At 44.9% G+C, this 24,823-nt stretch overlaps 1 protein-coding gene across 2 annotated transcripts in view; it reads left to right on the top strand.

The window, feature by feature from the left end:
* The first annotated feature begins 4,496 nt into the window (after positions 1 to 4,496).
* Positions 4,497 to 24,823, top strand: part of CERS3 (ceramide synthase 3) — a 51,465-nt gene continuing 31,138 nt past the window's right edge. The window contains exons 1-5 of one of the 2 annotated variants that reach the window (XM_065412292.1): positions 4,497 to 4,519; positions 13,056 to 13,271; positions 15,000 to 15,117; positions 16,668 to 16,786; positions 24,690 to 24,747. In XM_065412292.1, coding sequence (XP_065268364.1) covers positions 4,497 to 4,519; positions 13,056 to 13,271; positions 15,000 to 15,117; positions 16,668 to 16,786; positions 24,690 to 24,747 — 534 coding nt within the window. Of the gene's footprint in view, positions 4,520 to 13,055; positions 13,272 to 14,999; positions 15,118 to 16,667; positions 16,787 to 24,689; positions 24,748 to 24,823 lie in introns of those variants that run through there. The other variant, XM_065412293.1, reaches the window with a different exon arrangement.

Raw genomic sequence — 24,823 nt, 5'->3', positions numbered from 1 at the left:
CAGTACAAAAGGAGCAGGACACAAGGGGGGAAGCCCAGGAAATGGCAGTAGGAGCAAGAAGACTCCTTCAGGGCTCTGAGTCAGTACGGGCAGGGCCGCTGCAAGGAAGTTTCGCGCCCTCGGTGAAACTTCCACCTTGTGCCCCCCAGCCCTGCGGCAGCTCCCCGCTCCGCCCTGAGGCGCCCCCCTGCAGCAGCTCCCCCCCTGCCCTGAGGCACCCCCCCCCCCCAGCGGCAGCTCCCCCCCTAGAGAGCCGTGCGGCAGCTCCCCACCCCAGCTCACCTCTGCTCCACCTCCTCTCCGAGCACGCCGCCCCCGCTCTAATTCTCCTCTCCCAGGCTTGCGGCGCCAAATAGCTGATTGGCGCCGCAAGCCTGGGAGGCGAGAGAAGTGGAGCAGCGACGGTGTGCTCAGGGAGGGGGCGTAGCAGAGGTGAGCTGGGGTGGGGAGCCCTGCGGCAGCTCCTCTACCCCCCGCCCTGAGGCACCCCTGCGGCAGCTCCCCACCCACCCCGGCCCGGGGAGCTGTGCGGCAGCTCCTCACCCCAGCTCACCTCTGCTCCGCCTCTTCCCGAGCATGCCGCCCCCACTCTAATTCTCCTCCCCTCCCCGGCTTGCGGCGCCAAATAGCTGATTGGTCCTGCAAGCCTGGGAGGTGGGAGAAGTGGAGCAGCGACTGCGCGCTCGGGGAGGGGGCGTAGAAACGCTGTAAAAAAAATTGGGGGCACTGCTTTTTGGCACCCCCAAATCTTGGCGCCCTAGGCAACCGCCTAGTTTGCCTTAATGGTAGCACCGGCCCTGAGTACGGGGGGAAGCTCAAGAAGCAGGAGAGAGTGAGGAAAGCTCTCCAGGCAGGGAGGCACCTTGTATAACCAGGGAAAGACTGCAAAGGGCCACCTGGAAAGGCCTGTGGAGAAGGGCAAAATGCAGGCATGAGGTGCTGGGAAGCAGAAGGATAGTCCCTCGGGGAGGTGGGACCGTGCCCTGCTGAACCTGGGATGAAGATTTGCTTTATTTTGGATTATCAGTAGAGAGACACTGAACTGGGGGTGGGGCCTGCAGCTGAGGATTCAGTAAACTGGACCCCAGGAGGGGACTGTTTGGATTGAGTGAGTTCTTCTTAAAGGGCCCTGTAAAGGGGGAAAACAGAGGTAGGATGCCATAGCGAGACCTCTGGCCACAAGGCAGCACCTGGGAGGTGGTTGCCTGTCTTGCAGTCCCAATTAGAAGAGTGAGCAAGGCTTTTATTGTTAGGGTAGGCATCAGGGTGCTAGTGCATGTGTCACTGTACTAAGACTCTAAGCATGTCCAGTACAAAATAGTTTTTTAGAAAAGCTGCAGTGAATCCCAAAGAGCCGATTCTCTGCCAGTTAATGAAAGTGCTATCCCTTCTCCCGTGACCAGTCTGACTCTGGAAGGCTTGCAAACACATGACATGGGGTCAGGTGCTTTGTCAAACTAAAGACGAAAGTAATTATTCCTGGGACTCTAGTGAAATCATTTCTTGCATTTTGGTGCTATTTCCTCGCATGGTAGGTCTAGCATTGTTACATATACAAATAAAGCTCTTATTTAGCAGGTGGAAGGTGAATAGGATTCGGTGCAGAGATGGATATGTTTGTAAGAGGTGCTGTAACCCCAGGAAATTGTTTTTTACCCATGAGACATTTGTCTTTTCATTCATAATCGATGCAATTGGATTAAAGCTCAAATGTGAATTTAGGGAACTATGTGCCACCTTAATAAAAGATCATCTTGACCGTGAATACAGAATAACCATGTGAAAGCAATTGAATTTAACTCGAACATCATTTTCAATGGCTCTACTGATTTCCAGGGTTTTGGAAAATGATGAATGGTAGATTTAAGCTTGTAACTTATCCAATTGATGGCGGCTTAGTTTGGGTTTAGGGAACCAAATGAAAAGGATTGGTGGGCTAGTTTTGCAAAGGGCGAGAGAAAGGGACACCTGACTATGAACTTCTGAAAAGTCAGAACATAAGTTGTTTGTTTTTATTTTTTGCATGTTTCTCAGTTTGGAAAAGGAAATGTAGTCATTAGTTTCGAGCCAATTTCACTGTCAGATTCTCATGCACAAGCACAATGCTGCAATGCTGAAGTTGTACCTTATACAGAGGATGGTGTGTTTGGCTTTGTTTTTATTTTGTTATTCATTGGAATAATTTTAAATTTTATTCTACTTTAATTTCACAGAACTATTTTTCTTGGCCTTAGATTTTTGTAAAAGCATTTTTTTAAAATCTTAATTTTGGGCCAAATGTGACCCGAGTATTCCTTTTGTTAGTCGTGTATCAGCAGCTTGCTAGAGGGAGTGTGAACGGTCACTTGGCAGTGTTGTAAGAATTTCGCCATTTTACAATTATTTACAGAATTACTAAGGAACATCATTCAGCAGCTGTGTCTCAGTACTTATGAGCCTGGACCATTTTGGGTCCTCTAGAATCCTGCCAAGTTTATCAACTCTTTTATTTCTTATTCTATGAAGGTTCTTCTACCGCCCTCATCACTGTAGTATTTGAGTGTCTCCAAAAGTGCACTAAGCAACACGATTAATATCTGTCACGTGTGGTTCATTCTCTCTCTTGCATTCTCTCCAGGGGGAGGATTGTATGGGGAGTGGAGGGTTTTTGGTTTGGTTATGGCAGAAAGTTCACTTGTGCCTCAGGAGCACAACTGTCAACCATGGTCTTCATACCAAGTTTTAGGTGATCTCTTAGATATGCTGGGCCCAGGGCCTTACAGATAAGGAATGAGAACTTGAACTTGACTGGATATCCTGTGGGAAACCCGTGAAGAGAGTGGAGAACAAGTCTGATGCATTCCTAGTAGCCGTTGTTGCTGAGCAGATGCTGCGGTGTTCTGTACTAGTTAAATAAAAAATAAAATAAAATAAATAAATAAAGATATCCTATCTCCTAAGACTGGAAGGGACCTTGAGTCCAGCCCCTTGCCTTCACTAGCGGGACCAAGTACTGATTTTGCCCCAGATCCCTAGGTAGTCCCCTCAAGGATTGAACTCACAACCCTGGGTTTAGCAGGCCAATGCTCAAACCACTGAGATTCCTACGGTCTGATGGCTTGCTATCTACCTATATTGCATTATCATAGTGCAGCTCAGAGGAGACAACAGTATGTATAACTGAGGCCAAGTCTTTGTCAGTTAGGATGGGATGGAGTCCCCTGCCAACTGGAAATGACAGAAAGTGTTACTTGCAGATTCTGTTATGTGAAAGATTAGTATCCAGGAGCACTCCTAAGCTACAGACTGAATTGACCAGTTAGCCCTGAACCAAAGAAAACTACTCTGTTTCTGTGAACTCTTCAGAATGCTTTTCTCTGCCCACTAGCATCACCTCTGTCTTGAGTGGATTCAGCTTGCATCAAGAACCTCCTTAGCGACTCACTGGGGAAAACATAATGTCCCATCTATAGGGAAATGGTCTCCAGAGCCAATCTGCAGCACAGGAGGCGAGGCAAGGCTGGGGACTGGTATGAGAGAGTGAAGAGAGGGAGAGCAGTTCTTTAAGGGATTAGTTTGATTGCGGAAGGAAGGGTGCAGTTGAAGGAGTTGGAGCTATGCTGTCAAGAGACAGCAAGGGTAATTAGAGAAGAGGCATCTGAGGCCAATTGACTGGAGATCACAAAAGGATTACGATGGAGTGCCTGGTAAATGGGGAATGGCATAAAGGAGGGGGGGAGAAAGAGAGGAAGTGGCTGAGGTGGTGATTCACTCCAGCGTTGAAGTTCACACAAATAGGTGAAAGAGAGGCCATCAATGGGGTAGGAAGGGTGATCAGTGTGGATACTGAATGAATTCAAGTTAAAGGAGGGGGAGACTGAGATGAGAGAGAAACGGGAGAGCCAGGCATCAAAGCCAGAGAAGGAAGAAAAGGAGCCAGGAGCCCATGTATGTTAGGAGAGGGGAGAGATGAGTTGGATGGAGTGGACTTCAGAGAAGGAAAAAGTTGGTGGGAGGGAGGAGAAAGTATGGAAAAGGCCAGGAGGATGTCAACATGTGGAGGAGATCCACCTCTCGGGGTGGGAGAGAAGCTCACCAAAGGACTGGGCAACCCCTGGAGCAGAGTCGGAGGGAGATAGCCAGGTTTCAGTGAGAAGGAGGAGGAAGCGGGGGTGGATCACAAACTGAAATAAGCTATTTGGAAATGGGGCTTTAGTTCTGTATGGAGTGGGAGGGAAGGAACCAGAGAGCAGAGGGATGGGAAGAAGATTAGTAGGGAGAGAGCCCCTGCGGGTGGCTGAAGGTAAGGAAGGGAGCGGGCATAGGAGGAGTGCTTGTGTAGAACGTGTACTGCCAGAGGAGGGGGTGCAGACAAGAATGAGTGAGCCGAGGCAATCAAGAGAGGTGCTATGGCTGCAGTGATAGGAGGAAAGAAGGCAGCAGGACTCGTGGAAGCAGAATGGAAAGTGGTGGGGGGAGTGGAACAGGACAGGGGAAGGGTAAAGTAAATAAAGAACATGGACCACATCTGGAAGACGTGGTGAGAACGAAAAGGCAATGGTGCAGAGTGGGAGGGAATTTGTTTTTATTTTAGATTTGCCTGTCATCCACTAGAATATATGGACCTGACCCCAGGCAGTGCTTTCATTAACTTCAGTGAGCATTGAATCAGGCCCTGCCCCTTCTGGACAGTGCATTGTAGCTTTCAGTGCTTAAGATACTGCCTCGCACTTAAACAATAACAAGTCTGGATTTGTGTCCTCCAGGTTTGTGCTTGTTTTGGGGGGTGTTCATATTCTCCTTATGATGAACAACAGGCATGATGCAGTGTTTGTTTCTTTCAAGTTCCCATGTACCATTGTGCATTTGAAAGACTTGATAGTGTGACACTGATTGTGTCAGAACTTTCAATTGTAGGAATACTATCCTGTCAGCTGATTAGTGTCGGGACACACCACATTAATAATCCTGAATATTTTCTAAATGCCTGTCTTTGTTTAGCTTTTTGTTTTTTAAAGGTACCTATTTTACATAGTAGGAGGTGGTATAATCTCATGAATTTGAGTTTGGGCAAAACATTTTCTCTTTTCACCTGCTAAGTGGTTGTGTTCAGGAATCATAAAGGCAATCAACAATAGATCCTGGGATCCTTTACCGTGACGAATGTATGCTGCCTGGTGTTAGCAGACCACAAAGTCTGCTGCTAAACCCAACAAGCAGCACCTTTGTAGCGTTCGTTGCCTGGTCTTAAGCAGCAAACCCTGTGGTTGGTGAGTCTGTGTCCTATTTAGTCTTAGCCCCCCAGCCTTTTCCCTGATTAGCATTGATGATTAATAGCTTGGAGTAGCTTCACTATCTCTCCTAGCATCTGGGAAACTTCAGTCATATCTGCTCTCCTCTAAGTTCCTGTACCAGCTTTTCCAGTCTTGTCACATAATTTAACCTTCCTAGTTCTCTGATCATTCTGTAGTCTGCTGGATCTGTTCTGTCTCTGTCTCTGCCCCGTAGGAAGTCTAGCAAGACCCTTAGAGAAGTCATGGCTTCCTGCCCCTACTTATGCAACCCCTGCATTCTATATGCTTTCTCACTATGTTAAAAGCTAAGGAAAGGCTCTCTTACCTACCCTTCCCCCAAACTTTGGTTTGGATAAAATCTCACCTATCCCTGGAGTCTGGTTTTTGCTTTGCAAAAGAGTAGCTCAACTGAGATTTTTGTAAAGCCATTCTAGTTTTTGTGGAAAGGGGACAAAATCCTAGCTGTTCGTTGGTACTTTCCCCAGAGTTTGGTGGCCCAGATGCAATGGACCCTGGTTCCAAACAGCGCCTGGCTTTGGGTTGGGAAACCCAACCAATTAGGTTAAGGCAAATCAAAACCTGGCCTCCTTTGCCAAACCTATTAAAAGTACAAGGTGAAAATGTTTTAACAGAACATCTCAAGAAGTCTAAGAAATAGATCTGTAAAATGAGCATCACTTTGGTATTCTCTGGCTGCGTGTGTGCTTCATGCTTAAATTACTTAAGGATTCAGTAGAGCCAGTCTGAAATTCCTCAACCGATCAGTCCTGATTTTCCTGTCTTTGCAGCAGGTCGTTAAAACTTGACCGGACAGGCCAAAGATGAAGGTCTTTCATTGGAAGTGGTGGATGAGCTTCCCTAATAGAATGTGTCTAATTTCTAGGATTCAAGGGAACTTTCCAGCTTCCCAAAGTATGTTTCATTGGGAGATCATGCTCTGCAAAGGCCCTGAAGTCAATGGCAAAGCTCTTATTCCTGTCACTGGGAAGTAGGATTGGACTTCAGGGAAGTGGAGGTCTTTTCACAGTGGTTCAGCAGAGCATGGTGCATTCAACTGAACTTAATTCCAAACTAAACACACAGTCTGTTTGGTTGGCTCTGTTTGGAACTAGAAGAAAAGAATGGTGAACATAGCTCTTTGAGCAAGCAGGAGACTGCCACTGGGCATGCTTTCAAGATTCATGCAAGAGCCAGCCCCAAATCAAGGCATCTTGCACTTACCTGCAATGGGAGCAGGTTTGGGACTACTGTCGGGGAAAAAACTATGAGTTTTATGCAAACAAAAAAAGTTGACTTTCCTTGGAATCCATGAATCAGATTCTGATCTCAATTATCAGAGGGGTAGCCGTGTTAGTCTGGATCTGTAAAAAGCAACAAAGAGTCCTGTGGTACCTTATAGACTAACAGATGTATTGGAACATAAGCTTTCGTGGGTGAATACGTGGGTGGTGCGTCTGACAAAGTGGGCATTCACCCACGAAAGCTTATGCTCCAATACATCTGTTAGTCAATAAGGTGCCACCAGGGCCAGCTTTAGGCTGATTCCCCCGATTCCCTGGAATCGGGCCCCGCGCCTAAGAGGGCCCTGCGCCTTAGGCGCCTTTTTATTTTTTTATTTTTTTTACTCACCCAGCGGTGGTCTGGGTCTTCGGCAGCATTTCGGCGGCGGGGGGTCCTTCAGTGCCGCGGAAGACCCGGAGTGAGTGAAGGACCCCCCGGCGCCGAAGTGCCGCCGAAGACCCGGACCGCCATCGGGTATTCGAATCGGGCCCGCAGTTCCTAAAGCCGGCCCTGGGTGCCACAGGACACTCTGTTGCTTTATTCAGATCTCAGTTCCTCTGGTGTAAATCCAGATAAACTCCATTATAGCTAGTGCAAGTACCCTAGATTTATGCCGCTGTAACTAACTTGAACAAAAGTCAGTGGGATATATCCAGGTTTACACTTGTGTGACCTGCGACCAGAATCTGGCTCTAAAAATTGCCGTTCAGTAGCACATTTATGTTAGAGCTGCAGGTTGGATGGCAGCCTGAAACAGGCTTGTTGTGAAAGCCGCTTAACCAAAACACAAGTGCAGCCAGAAAATAGCAGGCATGGGGGAGTGCCCTGACTAGAGCAGCTGGGTTTTGTGGCACTGGAGCAGGGTTTGCCAACCTCTCTGAAATGCTGGCATTTGACAACTACCAAGTACTTGCTCTACTATATTTAGGGTTGAAACAATTTCCAATGTTTAAAGCGTGTGTTTGAAATTGGTGCTCGTGGAAAGTGCCAGATTTGCAGCCGTGGGGAGTGAAGTCCTCTATCTGTCTGCAGAATGCATACAGCATAAGCATTAACAGAGCAAGCTTCCCAGCTACTGCTCTGGCAATGTGCCTTAAACCTGACCTGGACTGTCGGTTCAGACTTAGGGTATGTCAACACTGCAATCCAAGGTGGGATTGCATCTTGGGTAGGTCTGCACTAGCTTTCCCTGCACCGGCATGGCTAACAATAGCTGTGTAGCTGTGTCAGCATGAGCTGTAAGAGCACGCGGGGACCCTGGGTATGTATTTGTGTTGCTAGGATTGCAGTGTAGAAAATCCCATAGCCTGCCCTATTGGAATGCCCAGGTATAAGAGAGGCCCCAGCAAGCTTCTCCCACCACTCCCACCTGGGACACCCAGAACAGGGAGTACAAGTGGGGGAAGAAGCAAGTGACCCCAGCACTGCTACAGGTAATGAATAGGGCATGTCTGGATGGGATCATGGCCCTGTGCCAGCTTGTGGCTGCAGGGAAGCGAAAGGGGAACAAGTGCAGCAACACCTTCCTAACAAGTGTAACGAGAAATGCTACATGCGCCCCTCCCTGCCCTCAAAGAGTCCTGGAGGCAAAGGGGCTGGCTAAGGTGCAGGGTGTGCCTCTTTCCCCCGAGCATCTCACAGCCTTCAAAGCCACCGTTCAGTCTTTACTGGGCAAAAATCACCCAAAGTGGCTGGCAACAACAACTAAAGCAGTCAAAATACCGACTTGAAGTAGACAGAGGATCACCATTCCTGGTGATGGGTGGTGAACAAGGCACAGGGTGTGGACTGTGTGGTGCAACAGGGGGCACACACAGAAAAAGCAGGCTAGGCAGGGTCCTGGGTCCATGCTTACAAAATAAATTGGGCTCTAGTATTAAAATATAAGGCTATAATGGAGGTTTTCTGGGAGCAGCTGTTGCGCATCAGTGGAAGTGCTTGGAGAGAGAGTTGGTGAGCAAAGGTGGATGGAGATAACTGGGGGCAGCTGAGGTGAATTGTATGTATTCATAAGCTTGATGAAAGGAAAAATAAAGTGTCAAGGGGGCAATGGGATAGATCACTTGATGATGACCTGTTCTGTTCATTCCCTCTGGGGCACCTGGCAATGGCCACTGTCAGAAGACAGGACGCTGGGCTAGATGGACCTTTGGTCTGACCCAGTATGGCCGTGCTTATGTGGACTTAGAGGGAGGAGTTTTCAAAATTCCACTGGATTTAGGAAGGTGGTATCTGGCATAACTGAAACAGACATGGAGCAGGCAGTGGTAGCAGGGTGTTTTTATTACAGAGGTGGGCAAACTACGGCCCGCAGGCCACATCCGTCCCGCAGGACCATCTTGCCCGGCCCCTGAGCTTCTGGCCGGGGAGGCTAGCCCACGGCCCCTCCCCCGCTGTCTCTCCCTCCCCCGCAGAGTCACGCGGGCAGCGCTCTGGGCAGCGGAGCTGTGCGCTCCTGCCCAGCAGAGCGGCAGCGTGTCTGGCTCCGGCCGGCGTGGCAGCCAGACATGCTGCTCTGCTCGGCATGGTAAGTGGGCCGGGGGCTTGTATAAGGGGCGATGGGCCCCAGGGGACAGTCAGGGGAGAAGGAGCAGGGGGCAGTTGAATGGGGCAGAGGTTCAAGGGGGGGGGCGGTCAGGGTACGGGGATCGGGGGGGTTGGATAGGCGTGGGGTCCCAGGGGCCTGTCGGGGGCGGAGGTGTGGATGGGGTCGGGGCACTCAGGGGACTGGGAGCAGCGGGGTTGGATAGAGGGTGGGGTCCCAAGGGGCGGTTAGGGGCGGGAGTCCCAGGGCAGTTAGGGGACAAGGAGCAGGGGGGGTTGGATGGGTCAGGAGTCCTGAGGGGGGCAGTCAGGGGGTGGGAAGTGGGAGGGTGCCAGGCTATTTGGGGAGGCACAGCCTTCCCTACCCTGCCCTCCATCCAGTTTTGCAACCCCAATGTGGCCCTCGGGCCAAAAAGTTTGCCCACCCCTGTTTTATTAGGATACCAAAAAACAATCAAATGGTAAATGTAAGAGATAAAACTACTAGGCAGTCCAGCACTCCAGACGGACCATGCTGTTGTGCTGAGCTGAGATCAGAGACAAGTCCTGACTCTCAGGCCAAGGTAGTGCCTTGAGCAACTTCTTGGTGGAAGAGACGGTTCTGCCACTCTCAAGGGTCTACCCTCCCCCTCCCCACCAAAGCACAGAGTAATATTAATATGTTCCTAATGGACTTGCATCTAGCATTACTTGCCTGGTGGAAGGGTCCTGTGTGGGGAGAAAAGAGGAATCTCAGAGGACCTCCCTCATCTAGCATAGGAAAAGTTGCATGCATATTTGTTTGGCATCATGAGGCACTTCCTAGCAGAATGGGAGGGTCTGCATTTTGTTTGAATTGTGGTGCAGAAGTGGAGAACTGTGCCACAGGGATATGCCCCCGAATCCCATTCATAGAGGCATTCTGCATGCTCCCATGGATTCGGGTTTATTGAGGAGAAGAAGCAGGGCCTGTGAATCTCCTGCTGCATGGATCCACCTGTCATTGCTGTGAAGCCGGGAGACAGGAGCTGTGAGGGCTACAGCAGAAGCCTTCATGCTGCAGTAGAAAGTTCAGGGGCTCTATTCTGCTGCTGCACAGTCTGGCTGGGACTGGATGAATCCTTCGCCTTCCCAGTGCTGCAGAAGCCCCCTGAATTGTACTCTGCCGCTCATGTTTAGTATCTGTATGTGTGTACAATTTAAACTTAAGGGCCTGATCCAAAGCCCAGGGAAGTGAATGGAAGGATTTCCATTCACATCAGTGGGTTGTGGCTCAGACCCTAAGGCCCTAATTCAGCACAGCACTTAAGCATGCACTTTGGGGGGAGGGATAGCTCAGTGGTTTGAGCATTGGCCTGCTAAACCCAGGGTTGTGAGTTCAATCCTTAAGGGGGCCATTTAGGGATCTGGGGGCAAAACCAAAACCAAAAAACCACAGTCAGGGACAATACTTGGTCCAGCTAGTGAAGGCAGGGGACTGGACTCAATGACCTTTCAAGGTCCCTTCCAGTTCTACGAGAGAGATATATTTATTTTTATTTTGAAATGCTTTGCTGAAAAGGAATGAATTGCTGCATCTGGTCCTAAAATAGTAAAGTTATTAAATACTACAGTAGCAGTAGTATTGGCACACAGTATTGGACGGAGGAGATTTTAATATCCCAAGAATCCAGTATAAAGATATATGCTGCCCTCACTATTTCAATATGTCGGGTGTATAAATCCATGCTGCATCACAGCATGGGGGGAACTTTGGTGCTCCGTCCATTGTTCCATCAGACTGGTCTCTTTTTATGTGCATTGTAAACTCTGACAGCTTTTGACAGTTTGCAATTTAGTCTGTATAAAAAAAAAACATTCAGGAAAATGACTATATAATGGAGTCTCTCAACGTAGTCTGTAAACCTCTGTGTCTGAACTAAAATATCAGGTTTTAAAGCTCTGCTTCATTATCATGGCGCCTGCTAGCTGTAGTTAAGAGTCTGTTAACAGTCCCATTATAAATCCCTACTTCTAGGGGTTTATAATTCAGCAATAAAAATTTGCTTTGGGCCAAAACTCAGCATACAAGGTCTCTGCCCAGGAACAACATGATTACCCCCTCTCCCACCACCTTTAATTTATACATATAAATATATACCAACACCATCCATGCAGTAGATTTTTATAATCCCCTTTTGGTATTTAAAAATATTCAATGGGTGAGTTATTAATGTTTCAATACTGACTACTGTGTATGGCCAGTAACTTCATTAAAAGTATCTGGATTACCGCAGCTCCATATGACACAGTCCTGTGACACACAAGTTGTTTCACAGGTCTGCTGGAAGGCTCTAGAAGAGACCGCTCTCTTTTAAGCAAGCATCTAAAAATGGATGCACAATAAATTGACTTTTTGCAGTTGAGTAAAAATGCATCTCCGAAATGGACTAAGGTCTGAATCTGGAAAGTTTGCGTGGATGTGCTAGGCTGCGTGTCAAAGCCAGTGCAGTAGAAGCTGCGTGTGAGTGCAAAGTTAAGAGCTAGGTGGTATCCTCTGCACTGAACAATCCTTTACTCACAGTTGTATAGAGTAAAAATGGGCTGGGTATGAAGGGCGAATGGGCCTGTCTGAGGAGACATGAGCTCACCTGCAATCTTCAGCATGCAAATAATGGGTTAAACTCTTAGCATTCAATCCTGCACACACTGAAGACTAGTTTCAGAGTAGCAGCCGTGTTAGTCTGTATCCGCAAAAAGAACAGGAGTACTTGTGGCACCTTAGAGACTAACAAATTTATTTGAGCATAAGCTTTCGTGGGCTAAAACACTGAAGACTGCAAACCATCCCAATGGGGAGGAAGTACAACACTTTAGGTAGAGTTGGTTGAAATTTTCCCAACAGAGCACTTTTCCATCTGAAAATGCTGATTCAATTAAATTGATACGTTTGCTGTCGACTCTGGTGAAATTTTGTACAGAAACAATGCATTTTGACATTATTATGAATAATGTTGGGGAAAATACCCTTTATTTTATCAAAACAATGTTCAATTAACCCAAAACAAAATTTCCCCAAACTTTTAATTTAGTGGGAAATTCTGATTTTGGGGTGGGGGGCATTTCCTTCTCTTTTGGAATGAAGGCAAATTTCAAAATTGCAGAATTTTCCACAAAACAAAATAGCTGGTTTCTGCACAGCTCTAGTTTATGGGGCTGCTCTCTGTAAATATGATGTTTGGCACTATGGATAGCTCTGTTTGCAGAATTAGGACCCAGGAGTCTTTTGCAACCAGTCTACTAAGCAGGAGTGACTTGACAACCAAACATTAGCAGCCTCACCAATACAAAATTGGGCTCCCTTTTGCTTTTTAATCCCTTTTTATCTTGCACTTAATTTAGACAAGCAGTACTCTACACAAGTGTTGTGCAAGCCCATCTTGTGTATTTATACACTAGACTATAAATGTGGGTCCAGCAGATCTGATTGATTATTAACTAAGCTATTGTAAATTGAAATGAGCCAGCACAGAGAAAAAATTGCAGTCAGCAAGGTCTCTTCCCAAAGGGACAAATCTTATTTTGAATTATTAATAAACAAACATAAGTGGAAAAGGAAACAGAAAATGCCCCAGCCTGAGGCATCATTCTAGTTCTGTAATCCTGAACATGGAGCCCAGCTTCCCCAAATGCTTTCTGCTATCTCTGTTTTCCAAACATCTGAGCATCTGTGCAGGACAGAGAGATGCTAGGCTGAAGTTAACCCCTTGCTTACCTTAAACAAGGAATTGCTCCTGCAGCTGTTTCATATAGACAGCCAGTCAGATTCTCAGTTGGTATAAATCAGCATAGAGTCATTGAAGTCATGGAATGACACCAATTTACACCTTAATTTTTCATTTGACATTATTTTTTATTAATCCTAACTACATACTTTGAACAATGATTCTCAATATATTATTTGCTATTGATATACATGTGGTTTCTCTTCAATGTCAGGACAAATTTGAAATTCTTCTTCTACCCGCTTAGCATGGCATATGTATTAAAGACACTCAACAGCTGGTTCTGGTGGGAGACCTTGTGGATACCTGCCAATTGCACATGGGCAGATCTTGAAGACCACGATGGCATTGTCTTTCCAAAGCCATATCAATTATATGCCACGATACCATACGCTTTTGTGATGCTGATGGTCCGATTCTTGATAGAAAGGTAAGAAACTTGTATGTAATTTTACTTTGTTTCCTCCCCTCAGCTCCAAGGATATTAGCAAACTAAAATGTGTTTAGTTCTGTATGTGAATTCTTTCAGAAAGATGGGTTTGGCCAATGGTTACACTAGAAAGGTCTAATACAGGTAACACAGCAGGTGATAAAGGTAGAATAAGTTTATAGGAATTTTGCCATTATGAAGGTTATGTGACTCTCCACCACCTGCAGTTTCACCATTTGAATCCTGCAGCTCAGTTTACAAAAGTGGGAAGTGATTGCTCCTGAAGGTATGTTTAGAGGCTGGAGTTTGAGAAGAGATCATCATTTCCTCCCCCCTAGATGAAACCAACCCATAAAATATTCTGATGCCCTTTACTTACCTCATACTGGTCCAGCTCCTCCTTCCTCTCCCTGAGTCTTCAGATTAGGTGTGTAGGATTGAGAGATCCCATGTGCGCAAAATGTAGCAAATCTACACATTCTGGAAGGGGTCACAAAGTTCTGCGTGAGCATTTCATGCAGTTCTAGTAAAGATGATTTTTTAAAAAAAATCTGGCACCGAACATAGAACTGTTGCTGCAGTTGTGATCTTCCAGGACAGATTGTGGTTGGCCCCGTGAGGTTGAGGCATGAGCATCTTAAGTTTTGCAGTCCCCCCCCCCCCTTTTTTTTTTTTTTTTTTACTTTATTCTTTTTGTTTAAAAAATGCTATTAGTATGGTTTTTATAACTATTTCAGGGAAGAATGGGGCTATTTGGACAAACTTACGACAAAACCAGATAAAATCACTTGTGTTCAGGATCAAAAATAATGTGGATTATATGTTTATAACAATTCAGAGTCTTACTCTCCTGAGCAAATGCTTGCCCAATTGTGCCTTGCTTCATTGCCATTTTGAAACGGCTCATCTGCTCAATTAGCCATCCAGCTGGCCAGCAGTGTATCTGCTTTTGAACATGGAAGACGCTGACCACTGTTCTGGGTAATAAGAACTCACTTTAAGCAGGACACCAGCAGGGGTGAGAGGGCTTATTCCAAAGAGACCTACCTAACTAGGTCAGCCATGCCACCAGCACATTCCGCAGCTGTGGGAGGTGGAGCAGAAAACAGCTGCTTCTGCCCTCCATTGCTGCGTGAGATGCTGTGCCATTTGTCAGTCAAACCAGACACCTCTCAGAGACCGTCAATTGGCTGATGGTGACCCTCCTAATAAGCAAGGTGCCTTATTGACTGGAAGGTGCTGAGACAGCCTTGGAAGGGAATAGATCCCCTTCCTCCCCCTGACCTGGGTAAGCAGTACTCCCCAGCAGCTCGCCCTCCTCCTCAGACTCGTGTGATGAGAGCTCCCCTCTCTATTTAGGCTGCTTTGACTATTGCATAACATCTCTCCACTAGCAGCCCAGCCTGCCTCTGAAAAATGTAGGGATGGAAGAACCAAGAACTTTCCTTTGCAATGTACAGCATTTCAGGACCATGTTTAATTAAAAACCATCCATCGAGCGATTGTGCAAGCAGGATAATGCTGTTTTCGGCTGAACCAGGCTTCTGCTGTATGGATACCATTGTTTTTTCTTAAGGCAGCTCTGCTGAAGATGCTCATGAATGTTCTACGTCTCCTATGACAGATGAACCAGGTTTCAGATTTAATTCCTTAGCATCTTCGAGGGCCAGCTGAATGCCATTAACCATTGTGCATTTTGAGAGAGCTTTTCTGTTGTGTCTTTTTCAGATATATTGCCATACCTCTAGCAAAAGCTTTAGGTATAAAGAACGTAACACGAGTGAAGCCGCAGCCAAATGCTGTTTTAGAGAATTATTTCCGAAAATGCACAAAACATCCATCCCAAGTAAGGATTCTAATTCTTTTAAGGTGCTTTGGGGATGGAAAATCCCAACTCTTAATGTTTCAATCAGCTATCCACAGTGACATCATGCATCCAAGGGATGGATTCCAGCTGATCGGCACATGATGTAATTCACTTGGATTTGTTTTACTACCCTGCTGGCAGGGTATACAGCATCCAAAACATAAAATAAAAACATAATAAAATGGTGTAATTTCTTGGCATGTTATTCTAGGTCAGATTGTTAATGTTACTTCTGGTGAAGATCAATAATCCATCTCTAACTCCACTTGGAGAAAGCAGCAATGGACAGCTATCAGTTAAAAACAATATTATGCTATACTTTAAAGGAATAAAATTGAAACAATAGGCTGGAAGCAGTCTGATTGACTCTTCTGTGTTTAGTCATAGGCTGCATGCGGGATCAAAATACCTTTGATAATGTGTGGTCGGTTTTGAAACCAAAACAAGAGCAATTAAAATAAAACTCCAGCATTTTGAAAACGCAGAAAATGAATCAGTCTGTTCGTGGGAGGGACATACTGCAGCATGGACATTGTCTGAAAACACTCCCTTTCTTAACATGGCCAGTGGATATATACTTCCCATGCCTAAGAGAAAGGAGTAAGGGCTAGAACCACAAACTGAACTGGAGCTGCAAGGTTCTGTTCCTGGCTCTACCACTGGCTTACTTTCTCTTTAGCCCGGTATGGCCAAAGAAGGGCCTGCTAATGGGATCAGACCTAAATTGCACATGCAAACTCCTCTACCTTGGGCAAGTAGCTAGACTTCTCTTCTTCACTTCCCCATCTGTACAACAAAGGTGACAATTAGGAATGTCATGAGGATTAATCTTTGAAGATAAGTGCCAAGTTTTAATTATTTTATCTCCATGCAACAGATGAGGAAATTGAGGCAGAGAGAGAGAGAGTGTCATACAACAACTTTTTGCAGCTGGGATCTCCTGTGACTCCCAGACCTGTGACTTAACCACAAGATCATCCTCCCTCACTTTATACAATAAATAATATAATAACCAGTTGTCATTGGCTAAAGCCATTTTGTGGCTTCTAGAGTGTAAATGAGTAACTTACATGGCACTGTACCAAATCCTCCCTGCTCAAATCTCTCATTCATAGCAGTAAATGCTGCAGTGATGAAAAACAAATGTTAACTTCCTGAATCTTCTGAGGCGAACAGGAAGACAATTGTTCTACTTCTAGGCCTGTAAATTTCACATCTGCTTCATTTACATGCATGAGACCTAAGGAGCTTGCGTCATAAAACTGCACAATATGTCCATGGCGAGGGGCGAATCAGTGTCCTTTTTACAGAGAATAGCTGACAGATAACATGTCAATGATGAATGTTCAAGAATTAGATCCAAAAGCTATCAGGCAAACTGTAAATAGATCACATTAATGGTTTGGTTTTTAAAAAATTGACTGACCTGCCTATTTCAGGACGTTGTTCTTTAAAATACAAAGTCGGGGGAGCTGGTACCTGATGTAGATGTTACTTTTTGCCACTGACACACTTCTCTCCTTTTACAGTCTGAGATTCAAGGCCTGGCCAAAAAGTGTAACTGGACAGTTCGTTTGGTGGAAAAGTGGTTTAGGAGACGGCGAAATCTTGAGCTCCCAACGATGCTTCGGAAATTCCAGGAAGCTTGGTAGGAAGAGAAAACTACCTTTATTGTGGGCCTGCGTATTTCAAAAGGGGCTACTAATTTTGGGTGCCCAACTTGAGTTCCCCTTAAGTGGGCTCATTTACTGCAGCTGCATAGAGCTTTTTGGCCTCTAAGGTATGACAAGCAGAGCCCCTCTAATCATCCCCATTTTACAGATGGGGACACTGAGGCATAGGAAAGTGAAGGGACTTAACCAAGGTCCCACTGCAGGAAAATGGTAGAGCAGATAAAATGGTCCTTTTCATTTACCTGGTGCCAGGGATTCCCAAGCCCATATTGTTTGGAATAGCCCAATTATTTTTGCTGTCTTGGCAGTTAATGAAAGAACCATCATAAGGATTAGCATTATAATGAGTGCTATGTAAAGTCCAAATCCTGCCTGCCATGTTCCACTAAATGGAGTGGGTTTCCAGGCAGGATTTAGGGAGACTTTTGAATCTTAAAAATAATGATATGGTAGAATACTGCATCTGTGTGACATTTCAGTAGAGTTATTTATGTAAAAAAAAAAATCCCAATTCTGTAGGTCCTACGTTTCACAATGGATGGGATGAAAACTTATATGGTTGTGATGACAGTAAATTCTGGACTCCTCTCACTCATCTTACCGATGTGCTATTTAATATGTATATGTATGTGTTTTCACATGCATTCAGTGCCATTTAATATCAGTTCACTTAATAGATAATATTTTTATTATTGAATCTTTACTGAAATGTTTAGCAAATAGTATGTACCATAACACACACACAGAATAATTTTTAAAAAATGAAGTTCTTTCTCTTTCTTATCAGGTGTGTTTTTTTTTTTTTAAGTTTGCAAGCAAATGGATGTCCTCTGTTCATCTGTCTCCAGTTTGGTGGGCTGATATTTTACTTCAGCAGTTACTCTTCTTTCTTGAAGCAGCTTAGAATTTTTCCTGGCATCTCACTGAAGTCTTCTCTTTTGTTCTGCGTTGTGCTAGATATTTGTTCATAAGATGCAGCTACAGCACTTGCTGTCAATGGAAGCTTGCAGAGAATAGGAACAAACTTTTGTTTGCAAAAAGTGTGGGCTGAAAGAGAAGGTCTTGTTAGTCCTTGTTCAAATGTGTATTTATGCTGCTATTGTGAAAGCCATTTTGGGGTTTAGGGGTCATATCAGGGAGCAGTAACAGCAGCCTGTGAATTAAGTGGCCAGTGACACAGAATGAATAAAGCAACAGAGGGTCCTGTGGCACCTTTAAGACTAACAGAAGTATTGGGAGCATAAGCTTTCGTGGGTAAGAAGTGAGGTTCTTACCCACGAAAGCTTATGCTCCCAATACTTCTGTTAGTCTTAAAGGTGCCACAGGACCCTCTGTTGCTTTTTACAGATTCAGACTAACACGGCTACCCCTCTGATACTTGACAGAATGAATAGTGGACACTCATGGAGAACGGCTTCTGAACGTAAACTGAAATATGGTCTCATAAATCAGACATTAATAAATCATTTTGAATGACAAAAATGTTCATCAACAACAAAACCTGTGTGCACATAATTCCAAGATAGACAAAGCATTTAAGAGTGAGATTTTCAAAAGCAGCTAAGGGCTTGTCTACACTTTTACTGCCTTAACTATGCTAGCATAATTAAAGTGATCAAAACTCCTAGTGTGGATGCACATATACTAGTATAAAGTGCTCATAGCAGTATAGTTTATACTGGCTTGGGGGAACCAAAATAATCTATGCCTCTATTAGGCAGATTTATGGCTATATAACTGCATCCAAATCAGGGCTTTTACTGGCATAACTATTTTGGCAAAATGAATAATTATGCTGGCAAAACTTTACTAGTATAGATGAGTCTAAGTGATATAGGAGTATAAATCCCATTGTCTTTCATTAGAACCTGTGAGTGAGCTTTGCTTTGGGTCCTGGGATTTGTTCAAATTACAAATTCACAACGAAACACAGTTTCTGAAATGTTTAGCAAATAGTATGTACCATAACACACACAAAGTCCTGCAAAGACTTACACATGAGCTGTCCCACTGAAGTCAGTGGGACTGCTCACGTGCATAAACACATGCATCAATCATTGCAGGGTTAGAGTCTAAGAGGTCAATTCAGGAAAGCATTTAAGCACATGCTTAACTTTAAACACAGGAATAGGCCCATTGAAGTCAACAGAACTATTCACGTACTTAAAGTTAAGCACTTGCTTCACAGGATTAGGTATCTGCACCTTGCATGATCAGGCCTGCAGTGGGCTGAAAACTGGGGGAGGGGGGAAATCTGCATGAACCCCTACAAACTGCATATGCTGGCTAACACGTTGATCCGCTCATTGGCTCCACCTGTGATGCTGGCTTTGAGCCAGGGCAGTGCAAGACAAGGTGGGGCTGCCTTTGTTCATACATGCTCTCCTAGATTACAGCTCTCTCATCTTGTCTCAGATGCTAATTTACATGAATTAGTGTTAGCAGAAGACTATAGGCATCGTCTCTGTATCTGTCTATGGATTAGTTCTAGTGTAGGCAGCTTCCTTGTCAGGGTTCTATCTTGTCTTGTCTTCTTCAGCATGTCAAATCTGCTTGGTCATTCTGCAACACTGTTTCTTAACAGTATTATGAAACACTGTTAATTAAGAAAATGTTTTCACCAGATTTTGTGTCTCGTGTCTATCTCTACTCCCACTCTTGACACCTGAAATCAAGCAACATTTTCATGTTGGCTGGAGCCACTCCTTGGCCAGCAAGAGTTGCTTTGGGATAAGTTGGGGGTTGAGTCAGACCAATCCCTGAAGAAAAGCAAATTAGCGTAATGTATTGCATTTCCATCATCTTAAAAAATAGGCCTGGAATGCCCCCGCCCAATCCTTCGCCCTTCCCAAATTCAAGACCATTACCTCCTACTCAGACTCCAGAGCTATTACACCAGTGCTGGGCTGGCTGGAATTTACAACATCTCTTTACTAGATTTGTAAGGAACAATATGGTTTTAGTTCACTTGTAAGCTTTGTTTGGAGATTTCAGTTCATGTTTTGCCCGGTATGGATAAAAGCCAAGTACCACATGACTGCCACCCAAAACCAAAAATCGGGCTCAGCGAAATGCTAGCTAACCTGGCCCAAGGGTCAACCAAAATCAGGCAGTGAGACATAAACTTGCTCAGTTTGCTACAGCTCTGCTGTTTTCTACCTTTTCTGTTAAGAGACCAATAGAAGTTAGTTTGATTGCAAACTAAAACAAGTTGGTAAGTGGTGCCCTCAATGCCCCATAGATTTTAGTAGTAGTTAATGGCGCTCACCACCTTGCAGAAGGTGGTTCTTAGGAGAAATAGGATTGTGAAAGTGTAATAGTGCAGGCCACCCCAGAAATGGTGCCATAGCTGACCTCTACCTTGATTTCCCCTCACCTGGGGTATAAAGAAGTCTAATCAGACCTTCAGGTACTAAAGACTTCCCCCTTTGGAGGGTCTCATTTATTAACAGAAAAAGCCAGCACAAAGTATAAGTAAAACCTTCATCCCCAGTGTTTTAGCTGGGAGACAGAGTCAGTCTTATTTTTTGTCCCACCTGAGTCCATTGCTTGCCTCTATCCAGGTCCTTTACCAGCAGGGTTCTCTTGACTCGGGTTCCTTTCCTGGAGTTCGATCTCTTGCCACTACCTGAGAAGAATCTTTCCCCAGAGCCAGAGGTCTATGGAGACCTGCCAACCACAGCTCTTCTCAGGAACAGCCTGTGGTTCCTGACAGACTGGCCTTCTGTTGTATCCACCACGCAAGGTATTAACAAACTTTAACAGAACTTTATTTACAGCGGAAGTCTCTTTTCCAAGCTGTAGCCTCCTCAACTCCTCCCCCCTCCTTCCTGTTTCCTGTCCTTTCAGACTCCCAACAGCCAGTGCTCCCAGTTCTAATAATACAAGCAGCATCTAAACACCACATTCCCTCCTCTCTTAAGAAACTTTCCAAATTAAAATAAACATTGTTGTTCTAACCCCAGGAACAAATATGAAACAAGACACTATACTGTTGGCAGGAATATTACACTGAAAACACTGTAGATACTACATAACATAGTCTTTAGTCCAGGCAGGTGGTCATCTGAGTCTGACAGGCCATCTCTCAAGCCCCGGTTCCAGTGCAATGTCTTGTTGTGTTGGTTCTACAGTGAAGTCATCCAATGCAGACTGGGTGTTGGCATAATCTCCTCTTGGTGCATAGGCAGGTGCGAGATAAGAAGCATTCCATACCCGCCCATCAGAAAGTCGATAGGTGTAAGGTCCCTTCTTCTCTATGATTTTAAGAGGAGCTGTGAATTTATGGTCCCCTTTGTGTAAGATTCCAGGTTTTCATATTCTAACAAAGGAACCACACTCAAACTTTGGTTCCTTAGCACCCCGCCATTTGTCTGTGAAAGCCTTAGACTTTGCTTGGTTCTGTTCAACTGTCTTTCTCTCAGCATTACTTAGTGTCCTTGAAGCAAATGCAACAGTCCTCTCTGTGTTGTCCTCATGAAATTGTGTGAGGACAGCCCCAAGACCATAATCAGAAGCATCAGTAGTTACAATTGTGGGCAATGCGGGACTGAATAATGCAAGTACTGGACTATGTACAATCAAGTCTTTCACCCTTTCGAAACTAACTTGTGCATCCGTTGTCCACACTAAGGTTGAACTTCTCCATAGTAATTCTCGTAACGGTTCAATGACAGAAGCATAATTGGGAATGAATTTTGCATACCAGGAGGTAAGACCCAAGAAGGAACATAAGGTTTGCAAATCTGTTGGAGGAGGAGCATTTGAAATTGCCAGGATATGATCTGGATCAGGTTTTAGTCCAGCCTGTGAAATTGTAGGCCCCAGAAAGGAGAGTTCGGTTTGTCTAAATTTGCATTTGGACCTATTGAGCTTGAGGCCTGCTTTGCTGATGCAGTTTAGTACAGACTGCAGGTTATTGTCATGCTCCTCAGTAGTATTTCCAAACACAATAATATCATCCAAATAGCACTGAACTCCATGTTGATTCTTCAGAATCAATGACATCATTTTTTGGAAGGCACTTGGGGCTGATGCGAGACCATATGGAACACGTTTAAAACGAAATAGTCCCTCATGTGTAATAAATGCTGTGAGGTCTCTGCGATCTTCATGCAACATAACCTGGTGGTATGCGCTCTGCAAATCAAGAGTAGAAAACATCTTTGCTCCACGGAGTTCTGCAAATACTTCTTCTATGTGAGGAAGAGGATGGCTGTCAATCACAATAGCTTTATTTGGCTCCCTTAAGTCCACACAAAGGCGAATGTCTCCACCCTTCTTCTGCATCACTACTATAGGTGAAACCCATTCCGAGGAGTTAATCTCTTCAATAATGTCCTTTTGAACAAGTTTTCTAAGTTCCTCTGAAACAGCTTCCCTGACTGAAAATGGTAAGCGCCGTAATTTCTGTCGTACAGGCATCACATTATTCTGCATTTTAACTTTATGCAGAAACCCATAAGCACAGCCCGAGTTTCTCCTCAACCTGGAGTTGGGTCCCAGCTGAAACTGGTGTGTGCACCGCAAGAGTGCTTTGCTGAGGAAGATCAATTTGTCCATTAACTACCCTGAGATTTAAAGCAGCTAATAAATCTCTGCCAAGGATAGCAGTGCCTTTGTGGACAACATAGAACTCCGCAGTTACACAGCGATCTCCAAAAGTAACTATTGCTGGCAGGCAGCCATGTACTGGAATAAGGTTTTTCAAATAGCATACCAAGTGAAGTTTGGGTTCAGTAAGAGGCATATCTTTAAAGTAATGCAAATAGATGGAATCAGGTAGTATAGATACTGCTGAGCCAGTGTCCAACATTAGCTGAACAGAGTATGGCAGAAACTCTGTTCAGCTAATGTTGGGGTATGGCAGAAACATTTACAGTGCACTTTATCTGTTCTGGAATATGTGCAGTAGTGATTTTGTCTACACTCAGCACAGTAATATCTGGTATTGTAACTGCATGCACCTGTTGATTGAACTGGCTACTGCGACATACTTTAGCAAAATGCCCAATCTTTTTGCAATGATTGCACTGAGCTACTTTTGCTGGACATCCTGTGTAGTTTGCAAGATGTTGTGGGGATCCACAGCGAAAGCATGCTTTTACTGTATTTTGCATTTGCTGATTCAGTGGCTTTTCATTAGTTTTCCTTTTGCAATTGTTTGTCTGCAGTGATAGTGAACTTTTCTGCAAAGGAGTCACAGTCTGGACTGGGCCTCCTGTATCTTTGCTCATTATTTTGGCATCAGCTGTAGCTGACTCAATCTGAGTAGCAATGGTTATTGCTTTTTTCTAGTGTAAGTTGTGGTTCTAGAAGTAAGCGTTCTCTTACACGAAGCATGGTTGTTTTCTCAATGAGCTGGTCTCTAATCATCTCATCTGCCATATTCCCAAAGTCACACGTTGCAATCAGACTCCTCAGGGAGGCAATATACTGCATTATAGTCTCCCCTGGTTTCTGCTTACGCTGGCGAAATCTGTAGCGATTAGACATTCACTTTTGGCACAAAAAAGTTCTTTAATGCAGTGAGTGCAGTCTCATATTTATCATCTGCAAGGGGAAAAGTGTAAAATATACACTGCCCTTCTGCTCCAAGGCAGTGGATTAGCAGAGCACGCTTTCTTACTTCAGAAATCTCTGTCGCACTGATTGCAAGCAGATAAGTCTCAAACATACGGATCCAGGCAGTAAAAGCAATTGGAGGCTCACCTGGGCTTTGCAGAAAGGGTGCAGGTGGGTTCAGAGGCAGAAGATCCATCCTCGTCACCAAAATATTGTATCCACCACGCAAGGTATTAACAAACTTGAACAGAACTTTATTTACAGCGGAAGTCTCTTTTCCAAGCTGTAGCCTCCTCAACTCCTCCCCCCTCCTTCCTGTTTCCTGTCCTTTCAGACTCCCAACAGCCAGTGCTCCCAGTTCTAATAATACAAGCAGCATCTAAACACCACACCTTCTTGTCACTGTTTCGAGATCCCTTTCCTGGGACCAGGCCTTCCTGGTGGCCTGCTAACTGTAGCTCTCCCTTAGGGATCTTCTCTCTCTAGGAGCATACCTTGTAGGTCCTTTCCCCAGTGAGCTCCCCTGACTAGCTTCCTGTCCCTGGGAACAAACATTTCCTCTGTGGGAGACTTCTCTCTAGGAGCACCTTCTCCATGAGAGTACCTACCATCCCTAACCCAAAATAACCTTTATACTAGGTCCAGATGTTCGTTTACTAACTAACCTTTAATTAGCTACCCGGGGCAGTCAGTTACCCCTTAGTTGGGTCTTCAGAAGGCAGCTCCAGGAAGACTGGGCCCTGATCCCCCTTAAAGGGGCCAGTCGCCCCATGACAGGAAAAAGTTCTTATTCAAATGTGACTATCTGGCAGTAGGAGAGAGAGACTATGCAATGGCAAGTGTCAGGCAAACTTAACGTAAGATGGTGCTACCAGCCTCGCCTATAACATACATACCAGTAAATCAAATTGCCATTTGCTATGGATGTTCATTGTCTTTCACACTGGAAAAATATTGATACATTCTGTAAAGGCCATCAGAAGAGAGGGGTTACTTTAGACAATCATAACAGAGAAATGTGCACATTCCTTAGCCATATTGTGGTTATGTAAATCCCTACACCTGGTTGTTAATAACGATTAGCCAATCCAAAAGAGAAATATTTGCATAATGGCCGATTGAGAGATAATCATATGGTGATTGGTAGACCCAACCAGGGAGAGTGCAGGGAGAGGATAAAGCTGTATATTTTATGTCTCAGTAATTGTTCAGTCTCCAGCCACACTGATTGGCTGCCACAATTCCATTTCTGCATAATGTCTATGCAGGAGCAATCAATGTTCTGATTTTCCTTTTTTTGTTTTTGTTTTGCAGCTGGCGATTTTCATTTTATCTCACATCATCCATTGCTGGATTTATATTTCTATATGATGTAAGTTAATTTGGAGGAGATTTTCAATTCTTATCACACTTTTAACAAAATAAGGGCATATTCCTAAGGCCTTTGC

The sequence above is a fragment of the Emys orbicularis genome, chromosome 10, assembly GCF_028017835.1.
Source record: "Emys orbicularis isolate rEmyOrb1 chromosome 10, rEmyOrb1.hap1, whole genome shotgun sequence".
Lineage (NCBI taxonomy): Eukaryota > Metazoa > Chordata > Testudines > Emydidae > Emys > Emys orbicularis.
The sequence above is the reverse complement of the archived record's forward strand: the minus strand, read 5'-3'. Positions and strand labels throughout refer to the sequence as shown.